The sequence below is a fragment of the Poromitra crassiceps genome (assembly GCF_964638095.1).
Source record: "Poromitra crassiceps genome assembly, chromosome: 27".
NCBI lineage: Eukaryota > Metazoa > Chordata > Actinopteri > Beryciformes > Melamphaidae > Poromitra > Poromitra crassiceps.
The window spans coordinates 1,300,001-1,312,322 of NC_139650.1; the positions used below are offsets into that span (position 1 = coordinate 1,300,001).

General features: G+C 45.9%; 1 protein-coding gene across 1 annotated transcript in view; it reads right to left on the reverse strand.

Moving 5' to 3' along the window:
• c1ql4b (complement component 1, q subcomponent-like 4b) overlaps positions 1–11,231 on the reverse strand; it is a gene marked incomplete at its 3' end in the record, with an annotated part of 18,223 nt that extends 6,992 nt beyond the window's left edge. The window contains exon 1 of the mRNA XM_083661823.1: positions 10,689–11,231. Within this exon, the coding sequence (XP_083517949.1) occupies positions 10,689–11,228 (540 nt within the window). The 5' untranslated portion in view covers positions 11,229–11,231. The remainder of the gene's footprint in view (positions 1–10,688) is intronic.
• Positions 11,232–12,322: the final 1,091 nt, after the last annotated feature.

Genomic DNA, 12,322 nt, shown 5'->3' on the forward strand with positions numbered 1-12,322 from the left:
GGTGAAAAGGAGGGTGTGGTGGTAAGTAAGAGAGGATGCATGGTGAAAAGGAGGGTGTGGTGGTAAGTAAGGCAGGATACATGTGAAAAGGAGGGTGTGGTGGTAAGTAAGGGAGGATACATGTGAAAAGGAGGGTGTGGTGGTAAGTAAGGGAGGATACATGGTGAAAAGGAGGGTGAGGTGGTAAGTAAGAGAGGATACATGTGAAAAGGAGGGTGTGGTGGTAAGTAAGGGAGGATACATGGTGAAAAGGAGGGTGTGGTGGTAAGTAAGGGAGGATGCATGTGAAAAGGAGGGTGTGGTGGTAAGTAAGGGAGGATGCATGGTGAAAAGGAGGGTGTGGTGGTAAGTAAGGCAGGATACATGGTGAAAAGGAGGGTGTGGTGGTAAGTAAGGGAGGATACATGGTGAAAAGGAGGGTGTGGTGGTGAGTAAGGGAGGATACATGGTGAAAAGGAGGGTGTGGTGGTAAGTAAGGGAGGATGCATGGTGAAAAGGAGGGTGTGGTGGTAAGTAAGGGAGGATACATGGTGAAAAGGAGGGTGTGGTGGTGAGTAAGGGAGGATACATGGTGAAAAGGAGGGTGTGGTGGTAAGTAAGGGAGGATGCATGGTGAAAAGGAGGGTGTGGTGGTAAGTAAGGCAGGATACATGGTGAAAAGGAGGGTGTGGTGGTAAGTAAGGGAGGATACATGTGAAAAGGAGGGTGTGGTGGTAAGTAAGGGAGGATACATGTGAAAAGGAGGGTGTGGTGGTAAGTAAGGGAGGATACATGGTGAAAAGGAGGGTGTGGTGGTAAGTAAGGGAGGATGCATGTGAAAAGGAGGGTGTGGTGGTGAGTAAGGGAGGATACATGGTGAAAAGGAGGGTGTGGTGGTAAGTAAGGGAGGATACATGGTGAAAAGGAGGGTGTGGTGGTGAGTAAGGGAGGATACATGGTGAAAAGGAGGGTGTGGTGGTGAGTAAGGGAGGATACATGGTGAAAAGGAGGGTGTGGTGGTGAGTAAGGGAGGATACATGGTGAAAAGGAGGGTGTGGTGGTAAGTAAGGGAGGATGCATGGTGAAAAGGAGGGTGTGGTGGTAAGTAAGGCAGGATACATGGTGAAAAGGAGGGTGTGGTGGTAAGTAAGGGAGGATACATGTGAAAAGGAGGGTGTGGTGGTAAGTAAGGGAGGATACATGTGAAAAGGAGGGTGTGGTGGTAAGTAAGGGAGGATACATGGTGAAAAGGAGGGTGTGGTGGTAAGTAAGGGAGGATGCATGTGAAAAGGAGGGTGTGGTGGTGAGTAAGGGAGGATACATGGTGAAAAGGAGGGTGTGGTGGTAAGTAAGGGAGGATACATGGTGAAAAGGAGGGTGTGGTGGTGAGTAAGGGAGGATACATGGTGAAAAGGAGGGTGTGGTGGTGAGTAAGGGAGGATACATGGTGAAAAGGAGGGTGTGGTGGTGAGTAAGGGAGGATACATGGTGAAAAGGAGGGTGTGGTGGTAAGTAAGGGAGGATACATGGTGAAAAGGAGGGTGTGGTGGTAAGTAAGGGAGGATGCATGGTGAAAAGGAGGGTGTGGTGGTAAGTAAGGGAGGATACATGTGAAAAGGAGGGTGTGGATGCATGGTGAAAAGGAGGGTGTGGTGGTAAGTAAGGGAGGATGCATGGTGAAAAGGAGGGTGTGGTGGTAAGTAAGGGAGGATACATGGTGAAAAGGAGGGTGTGGTGGTAAGTAAGGGAGGATACATGTGAAAAGGAGGGTGTGGTGGTAAGTAAGGGAGGATGCATGGTGAAAAGGAGGGTGAGGTGGTAAGTAAGGGAGGATGCATGGTGAAAAGGAGGGTGTGGTGGTAAGTAAGGGAGGATACATGGTGAAAAGGAGGGTGTGGTGGTAAGTAAGGGAGGATACATGGTGAAAAGGAGGGTGTGGTGGTAAGTAAGAGAGGATACATGGTGAAAAGGAGGGTGTGGTGGTAAGTAAGGGAGGATACATGGTGAAAAGGAGGGTGTGGTGGTAAGTAAGGGAGGATGCATGGTGAAAAGGAGGGTGTGGTGGTAAGTAAGGGAGGATACATGGTGAAAAGGAGGGTGTGGTGGTAAGTAAGAGAGGATACATGGTGAAAAGGAGGGTGTGGTGGTGAGTAAGGGAGGATACATGGTGAAAAGGAGGGTGTGGTGGTAAGTAAGGGAGGATACATGTGAAAAGGAGGGTGTGGTGGTAAGTAAGAGAGGATACATGGTGAAAAGGAGGGTGTGGTGGTGAGTAAGGGAGGATACATGGTGAAAAGGAGGGTGTGGTGGTAAGTAAGGGAGGATACATGTGAAAAGGAGGGTGTGGTGGTAAGTAAGGGAGGATACATGTGAAAAGGAGGGTGTGGTGGTAAGTAAGGGAGGATGCATGGTGAAAAGGAGGGTGTGGTGGTAAGTAAGGGAGGATGCATGGTGAAAAGGAGGGTGTGGTGGTAAGTAAGGGAGGATACATGGTGAAAAGGAGGGTGTGGTGGTAAGTAAGGGAGGATGCATGGTGAAAAGGAGGGTGTGGTGGTAAGTAAGGGAGGATACATGGTGAAAAGGAGGGTGTGGTGGTAAGTAAGGGAGGATGCATGTGAAAAGGAGGGTGTGGTGGTAAGTAAGGGAGGATACATGGTGAAAAGGAGGGTGTGGTGGTAAGTAAGGGAGGATACATGGTGAAAAGGAGGGTGTGGTGGTAAGTAAGAGAGGATACATGTGAAAAGGAGGGTGTGGTGGTAAGTAAGAGAGGATACATGGTGAAAAGGAGGGTGTGGTTGTGGTAACAGAAGTTTGAAAGGGAACACACAGACGAGTGAGCAGCACTTTTAACAGTCTGAGCACAGGATTTGGTCGAAGGAAGCCAAACTTGAGAGGGGCTTTGAGTGATGGGGAGGGAGCCATGTTGGATAACAAACTGATCAAGCGTGCCTATTTCAGGGGGGGGGGCATAAATGAGATTGGGGAGGTGGGCGGTCCATGTAGTCCCCCCCCCCCCCCCCCCCCCCGCTCTGTTTTGTTTAGTTTTGCCGTGGTGCCGTTGGTCCTCTGGCAATAAAAGTGACAGGATTCATTCACTGTGATGTACAGAGCTCTCAGAGCGGAGCGAGGCCATTGAGAGAGGGTCTCTTAAACTCACCTGAGGGACCTCTGAGGGCGGACTGTTAGAAAGCCTGATGGAGAGAGGAGAAGGGCAAAAGGCACATTGTGTGTGTTCGTTCTGCCTCTAGCCGTGGGTACCAGGCGAAGGCTTCCTGCTTCTATGACGGGGGGTGGACATGAAGCCCTGTGCCTGCGCGCTGCAGACTCGTAGCCTAATTGGCATAACTAAATGCTAATATTTGGCCGTGACACTCAAGACCTAAGGTGTCAAGATGCTGATTAGGAAGTCTCTAATTGGCTGTAGACTGAAACCTTTGAGAGCGACACTTTAATTGGATGTAAAGGGGTTTCTGTGGACGGCTCTACCTGCGCTGCATAAGCTAACGTAGAGCCTGAGCAGGCAAGTTAAGTGATAATGTGCAATGTCAATGACTAGTTATTTACTGCCCGTACGGAATTGACACACTGAATCTAGATCATTCTTGTGGTGTGTTGTACAGTTGGCACATACACCTGTATGCCTTACACAGATGTACGTTATAGTCAATTGGACAAATTGTCTAAAGCCTCCTCATTATATACTGTACACACACAAAAATTCCAGGTCAAAAGTTAATACCCCACTAAATGTATACAGACCACCTAATCTTGTAAATGTTGATAATGCAAGGCACATTTTACCTTTTTAGGTTAGATTAGATTAGATTAGATTAGATTAGATTAGATCAGATTAGATTAGATTAGATTACTGTAGATTAGTTTACATACTTTAATGACCACACAGCCAGGCTGGTGGAGTTTGTTTCAGTACATTACATAAGCCGGTGCCAATATAGAATGTCACATGCAAACAATAGAATATACAACTCACATCACAGTACAGACAAGACAGTAAACAATTTAAATATTGCCCATGTCATGGTCACAGTGATAGATGAACATGAAATAGACAATATATAATATAATATATACATGTTAGTTTCAAACACCATGACCCTCTACTATTCATGAAACAGAGAAAAGTCTGGTTGCTTGACGAAGAGAAATAATGATCAAATGGGTATGAAAGAGGAAACAACAAAGGCAGGAGAAAACGCAGTAAACATAAAGCCCTGAGTCTATTAGTCCACAGCATACTGTATAATGGTCTCAGCCATTAGAAGATCAATGTATGGTCAAATCATGGCTGTGTGTATGGATGGACATGCACACATCAGCTGTGTTGTGTTTGTAAGAAAAAAGTACAAGAAGAACAAAGAGAAAGGACAGACTGCAGAGAACATGAGACATCCATTCTACTTAAAGACGAATGGCCTCGTACAATTTTACACTTTGTCGTAAAATATTCTCAATGATGGTGTTGGGCCGTTATGTTCCACAGTGAATCAATGGAACACAGAAATTAGCATGAACCACACGACTGTTCGTGGAAACGTTGCTGCTCCAAAACGACAGGCGGAGTTTGACACACACACACGCACGCACGCACACGCACGCACGCACACACGCACGCATACACACACGCACGCACACACACACACACGCACGCACGCACGCACACACGCACGCATACACACACGCACGCACACACGCACGCACACACACACACACGCACACACGCACGCAAACATGCACGCACAGACACACATGCACACATACACGTACACACCCACACACACACACACACACACACACACACACACACCGTAGTGGCTGAAATATGTCACTACATTGAGTCTAACCTCTTAGCCTCCGTGGCTCATTTTTAAAGCTAGAAGATGCTGGTATCTTATGGAAGTGGAAGACCTAAGGCATCCATTGGCAACCCTGTCGTGCTAGCTTGCCGGGAAGGAGGTTAGTCACAAATGTTGGCGAGGGGAAAACCGGCGTGGCCATTTTCAAAGCGGTCCCTTGACCTCTCACCTCAAGATATCTGAATGAGAAAGGGGTTCTACGGGTACCCACGAGTCTCCCCTTTACAGCCATGCCCACTTTATGCTAATCCCATGCAGTTTTTTGGCAAAAACCATGCAGTTTTTTGCATGCATAATTGTGTCATTTTCGTCTATTTGAATATTTCTGCATACTGGGGTCATGGAATTGCATAAATCAGGTATGACTGGAAAGCTGAGACTCTTGTGGATTCAATGAGCCCCAAGTGTATGCCTGTGTGATTATGTTAGTCCCCATAGTAGCCATTTCATTGTAGTGAGTCTACCATGTAATGACATGCCACAGGAGGCCCAAACTGACACCTTGTCTGAATTTAAATACTGTCGCCTAATTAGCAGCTTGTGCCTCTGACAGTAGCTACACCACACCTACTAATTGAGAGTGAGCAGCGTTGATTTTTATGTTTTAATTGAGTCCGAGCTTGTCATCACCACAACCTTTCAGCACATTCAATGATCTAATAGCTTACTGGCTGTATCGTAGAGCTTAGATTTGTATGTATAAGCATAAACTTGTTTCAGTAAAAAGCTACAGAATAAATAAACCGCATTCTGCCTGATTTTTATGGCATTCAGCAAGAAAAGGTATAGCTTTTACAATAGTGTCTTTGCTACTTGCTCCTGAGAAGCAGCATGCGTTCAGTCTCCAGTTTAATCCTAACACTTTATCTTTATTTCTAACCAGTCTATATCTTAAATGAACCTTAAATTTCAACCAATACACTCGCAATGCACCATTAATTCTAACCTATATACAGCCTTAATTCCATAATTGAACATCTTGAACGCACTCTAACCTGTATGTGCTTCTTTCTAAACATTCTACCTTGAATACATCTTTCATTCTAACCTTCACACCTGCAGGCTGAGCCACAGCGGAGCCAGCAGTCAGAGCGACATGTCACAGCATTTGGCTACGGGCTTAATAAGGCAGACATTTTTCCACCACTCTCATCCTCCAATAGGTCAAATCCCAGCTGATGGCCGCGCCGTATAATGAGGTTACCGAGTGTCAATAGCAGAGCCGCTGAGGTGTTGAGAGGCACTCGCAACCGATTCATCAAAACTAGTGCGAGAGAGCATTCCTGACCAACTGACCAGCCCTGAGTCCCCATATTGGGCCAGCTATAAATATTCATACTCCCTCTACCCTGCTCATCATTGTAAAGGGCAAAGTACATACTGGTTGTGAATTATATATCTATTGAAAAGGTCATCTACTTCAACACAAATCTTTTGAAGAGTTATGGGACATAACGAGCGGGGCAGCTTCCACTCATTGAGTGAGGCAACACATTGAACACCGAAACCAATATGACAACCTTAGATGTCGGATTTCTTTTTAAGGAGACCTACAATGCTGGATGGTCATATTAAATGTGGCCAAAGTTTCAAATAATGAGGTAAACGTAGTGAAAGTTATCCGCATTAGGAAAAAAAATGCAGGATTTTGACTGCTCTGAATGAGAGGTTACGAGATCTGAACGAGGACACGGGGTCTGGGTGATAGACCAGATAGACCCTGATTGCCTTACATGGTCCCTGCTCCAACCCCCTGCATTGTCAAACCATAAATGGGATCCCATGGAACCAGCCTTGAGTGTGTGATGTCATAATTCACTCTATACCGGACTTTACAGGCTATACTTAAAAGAATAAAAAATAAACACGTTAAAAGTAAACTGTGACAGTTCACACAACTTTAACACTACAGACACATACCGTATAGTACGTCAAACCCTTCAGCTACCTCTGCTCTCACTCACAATATCAAAATATAAGCGATGTGATGTATACTTTTTGAGATATTTTGTGCTTCTTTGACACTATAGAGAGGCAAAGCAGGAAGTAGGCGGTCACTTTGCCTCTCTATAGTGTCTCACTCTTTTGCACAGTAGTTTCTGCTGTCAGCTAAAGAGTCAAACGGGGTATTTCAGACAGAGGATGAACTGAGGGCCTGCATAAAGGGACGGTACAAGATAAATAAGGAGTTTTTTGAATTGTGAATCCTGCAAAGCTACTCTATTGGAGTCCCAGAATAAAATAATAATAAATTATAATACCATAGGGCCCCTTTAAATCTCAAACATTTGTCTCCTTGTTGCTTTATCCCCTGTCCTTAACTCCGTCTCCTCATCTGTTCTCTTTGTCCAACTTGCCTCCCTATAACTGTCTCTCTCCTCCTCTGTCCGTTCTCCTCTGAATATCCATCCATCCATCTCTCTCTCTTTGTCTCTCTCTCTCTTTGTCTCTCTCTCTCTCTCTCTCTCAATCTCTGTCAGCTCGCTTGTCTGGCCTGCCTCCCTACACAGTCATCTCTCCCCAGGATGTGTCTTATTCTCAGCTCCCTTTGACAAGACGACATGTATCAACACTATCTCAGTATCTGTCTGACAATGCTTGTAAACCCACCCACACACACACACACACACACACACACACACGTGGGCGCACGCAGGCGCGCGCACCCACATACACACAAGCTTTTATGAACCTCTTCACTCATGCTCAAATGCTCACAGTGCATCTGCAAACATTTTAAACATAATTTTCTTTCAAAATAGACAAAAGAAGGGTCATAATGGACAAAATCTGCACTATCTGAACAAATTGCCCATCTAGAAAATAACAATAATATTAATACATAATAATAAGAAATAAATGTCCTAAATATCCTCTTAAATATACTTTAGACTTTAATAAAAAAAAATACACTAAATAGACTTTTAAAGTTTCATCACAGAAAAAATAATAATATTTATTTTATTTTATTTTATTTTATTTTATTTTATTTTATTTTATTTTATTTTATTTTATTTTATTTTATTTCATTTTATTTTATTTTATTTTATTCAATAAAGTTTTTCAATGTTGCCCCCAAGCTTGTGTTTTTCCCAGTGAGCGATCCGGTTCACTCTGCTCCGACAGCACTTTCCCATTTGCAGCAAAGTGAGCGGAATGGAACTATGAGGTGAAGATCACCACTGGATTGAGTTAAATTATTTAGTTGATGGAAAAGATAATTAATGGGGACGAAGTCAATAGCCAAGCTAGAAGTGTGGATAAATGTGTGTGTATGCGTGCGTCCGTGCGTGTGTGTGTGTGTGTGTGTGTGTGTGTGTGTCTTTGCACAAGCGTGTGTGTGCATGTGTGTGTGTGTGTGTGTGTGTGTGTGTGTGTAAAGGAGGGGCACAGGTGGAGGGGACAAGATCTCATCTAAAGGCTATGAAAGATTTAACAGCAGGAGAAGACAGGAATGACAATGTCTGTGAAGGCACGCAACAAACCAAGTGTCCGCCAATTATACGTGGCATTTTCCCTGTCTGTCCTCTTTACGGTGCACTTAATAGCTACACGTCCTGTCAAATCAATAAAATGGAGGAAAACTATTTTTTATAGACTCCAACGGTCACATAAAAGTGCCGTGTTACCGCGTGTGTATTATAGGGGAGAATGTATAGCACTGTGTCTGCACCTGACATTATATTAATGCACCCATATTTGTTTAAATAAACACAGCCTACATAGGAAAAGACAGGTCATTAGCGCATAATTGCTATGCAAAAAGGTTACGCCATGATAACTTCAAATGTTCATTTAATAAGGTGCAATTTGAAACGTGGCATTTTAAACTGTTCGTCTGTCTCCTTTAGCCTTTCTCCGTGATGCTATAGGTCTGTGGGCCCACTTCTTTAGACTTATTGGAGATGTAGATCTAATGGTTCAACTGGGCCTAGCAGTCTGTCATGAATAAACAGTAGCAGAGCAGGGTCATGGTCGGCTCACTAGCACATTTCGGTTGTCCCATGTAGCGTGTAAATTATGTGTCCACCAACCTCCATTGTACCATCAAAACCCTCTGCCTGATGTGACTTGGCTCGTAACAATGCAAAGCCATTGTCTCTCTCTCTCTCTCTCTCTCTCTCTCTCTCTGTCTCTCCCTCTCTCTCTCTCTCTCTCTCTCTCTCTCTCTCTCTCTCTCTCTACTAATCCCCCGGGTGTCACTTGTCTGTTCTGCAGCACACATGTCAGCATCAGAGCTCCTCAACAGAGTGAGCTGGCTTTTAGTTCTTCAAGCTTGTCGTGGATCTCCAGATGGAGGCTTTCCAGTCTCTTTCAGGCTATTGTTTTGTACTTGTTTATTTCTTTAGTGTTAAAGTCGGGGGTCCTCAGAGGACAGTTGTAACCAGCTGTTGCATTTTGGCTTTGTTCCACTGAGACATGGAGGATCGTTATCCTCATGTTGGCTTAGCTGTCACTCTCTCTCTCTCTCTCTCTCTCTCTCTCTCTCTCTCTCTCTCTCTCTCTCTCTCTCCTCCCACCTTCTCGTGGGTTCTGTGAGTTGTACAAGTAATTACAACATTTTTGAAATAATGTCAGCTCATAGCCACACTTCTGATTCTTCATTCTGCCTTCATTTCCGCTCTGTCCTCAAATAGCAAATCACCTATCGCCTTTGGGAAACTTTTTGCAAACTTCCTGAAGGTATCCAGACTATGCTTTGTTGCATTATTAAACAGGGGTTGATAGTTCTTCCCCAAATCAGGATTGAGAAACTGAAAGAGTTATTCTAGTCTAATTCTCCTCTGAGTGAATAGCAGTTTGATTCTTTTCCTCTTTACTTTTTTTTATTTTCATGGCGTTTCTGCTCCACTGGCACAGCACAGTTGAGAGAGGCAGGAAAGGGAGAGAGAGAGAGAGGGGGAGATGACATGCCACAAACGTCCCACGCCGGATTCAAACCAGGACATCGCGGCCACAAGGCCCTCGGCACCTGAGCCACCAGGACACCGCGGTTTCTCTCGTCCTTTTATGAGCCGTATTTCCCCCCACGTTCTAACATGTTGATTGCAGGGATATATTACTGAACGGGCCTACCGGGCCCAGGCGCAGGCCCAGGGACCCACGAGCTCAGGGGGCCCATAACTCAGAGCCTCTTCACACGGCCACCGCGTGTCTTGCCCGGGCCTGGGACCAAATGATCCCTTAGGGCGCCAACCCTTTATTTTTGACAAAAGGTTTATGGACAATCAGAGGGTTATTGTGCTTTGGGTTTTAATTGAGTGTACCTGCACTTTAAATCCTGTGTTATTGAGACAGGGTCCAAAGTTAGCACCACCAGCCTCCAGCCAAATGCTGGTCAAATGCAAGTGGCTGGTAGATTTGCTTCACTCACCAGCGAAAAAAAAGGGTAATTTATTGAGTGTCCGATAAAATTTGAACATTCACTAGTCATTTGGTTATGGTTGTTATTGTGCTGTTGGCTTTTGAGTGTTCAGATGGCTGTGCTGTCAATCCTGTTGAGATGCAGGTGAATAGTATGTCTGACAGTAGTTATTATTCTGGTCTTAATCGTGCATATGTGCACTGTCGGGTGGGGGTGGGGGTGGGGGTTGGGGGGAGGGGGGGGGCTGTTATTTATCCAGGCCCAGGGGCGTGTCATGTCATAATCCATCTATGGTTGATTGGTCGTGAAAATAGGCAGCAATAGTATTTGGTCAAAAACCTTATGATTCAAGATTCCAAAATGCTTTTTTGATTGGTTAATAGTTGCAGGAAGAGAGTTTGTGGCAAGAGAGAAAGACTCTTCACACACACACACACACACACACACACACACACACACCATGGTCTCACCTGTCCGTTCTTCTTGAGGTCGGCCCACATGCTGGTGCCGTCACCGCCCCTCATCAGCACATGGTAGGTGAAGTAGTAGATGCCGGGCAGGGGGCAGGTGAACTTGCCGGTGCTGGGCTCGTAGTAGTTCCCTACGTTGGTCACCACATCGTCGAACTTCAGCACCTCGCTCCCTTCATGCTGTTTGCGGAGCCCGGCGTAGAAGGCGATCTTTGGACTGTAGGAAGGGACATACCCGCCGGGCCCGGGCCCCGGGGGGCCTGGCGGGCCCGGTTTGCCGGGCTCTCCGGCGGGGCCTCGCGGACCGGGGGGGCCGGGGAGTCCGGGGTTCCCGCGGAACCCGGGTTTTCCCCTCCGACTTCCCGGGAAGTCCGGCGGCTGAGGCGAGACGGCGGTCAGCTCTCCCTGTGGGGGGGTGAAAGTGTCACACACCATCTTGCAGCTGCCGAGCATCTCGTAATGGGTGCCCCCTCCTCCGGACCCCGTCCCTTTGGTGCTGTGGACCAATAAGGGGATGGCCACCAGCAAGACCAGTACCATGGCCACGCCCACGCCGGCGCCGATCACACGCTTCTTCCGGCTCAGCCGAGAGGCGGCCAGCGTGAGGAAGTCCTCCTCCCCCTTGGCTGGAATGGTTGTGCCTGCCAGTCTGAACTCTGGGTGGAAAGTCACTAGGGGATTGAAAGTAACTAGGGGTTTGAGATGACAGAGGAGGGAGAGGGGTGATGGTGTGGGGTAGAGGAGGGAGAGGGGTGATGGTGTGATGACAGAGGAGGGAGAGGGGTGATGGTGTGGGGTAGAGGAGGCTATAGGAGCGGGACAGGCAAGTCTCAAGTCTCAGAGGTCGGGGGGGAAATCAGAAGACAGGGGGAGAATGACAAAAATGTTTTTCCATTCGTTGGTGTTGAATACATTTGGTTTGTATCCTTTAATTTCTCAAATTCCGTGTGCTTCACAATGTCTGGGGGCTTTGAACCTATCCAAAAACATTAAATTGCTTTGCAAGCCAAAAATAACATGATTATTTCAATTTTCTTTGTCAAACATCAACGTCCTAGTTTAGATGTGGGATCTTAAGCTTTTGTTTGTTTGTTTTTCAGCACTAGCAGAAGCTCCAGTAAATTTCTCCCAGTTGCTCAGGCAGAGAGCTGTCAGGTGGGGTCTACAGTATTCCCACTGGAGTCCATCTCACCCACATATGGTGAAGGGCGCTCACTTGTCTGTCCAAGAATGAGTGGAGAAGAACAAGGAAATTGTTAAGTCTCTGCTCTTTCCTTCCTTTCTTCTTGTTCTTTTTGTTTTAGCAGGGCTTATTGTTAAGGGAGCCTGAATTGGATTTATGTCTGGAGTCCACTCGTCAGTTCAAATTACACAGGTTTGTTACAGGTGGTTTAAAAAGGTAAATTCTGGTCAGAAAGTTCAGGGAAAATTACGTTGCATTTGAAAACTCTTCTGTTTGATGAAGCAGAGAACATCTCAGAGAGCACAGCAAACCTCTGTACATGGGGTAATCTAAAGGAAAAGAGTATACAAACACACACACACACGCACACGCACACACACACACATACATACACACACGCACACGCATACACACACAATTAGCATCCACGGATTAACAAAATCAAGCTCTT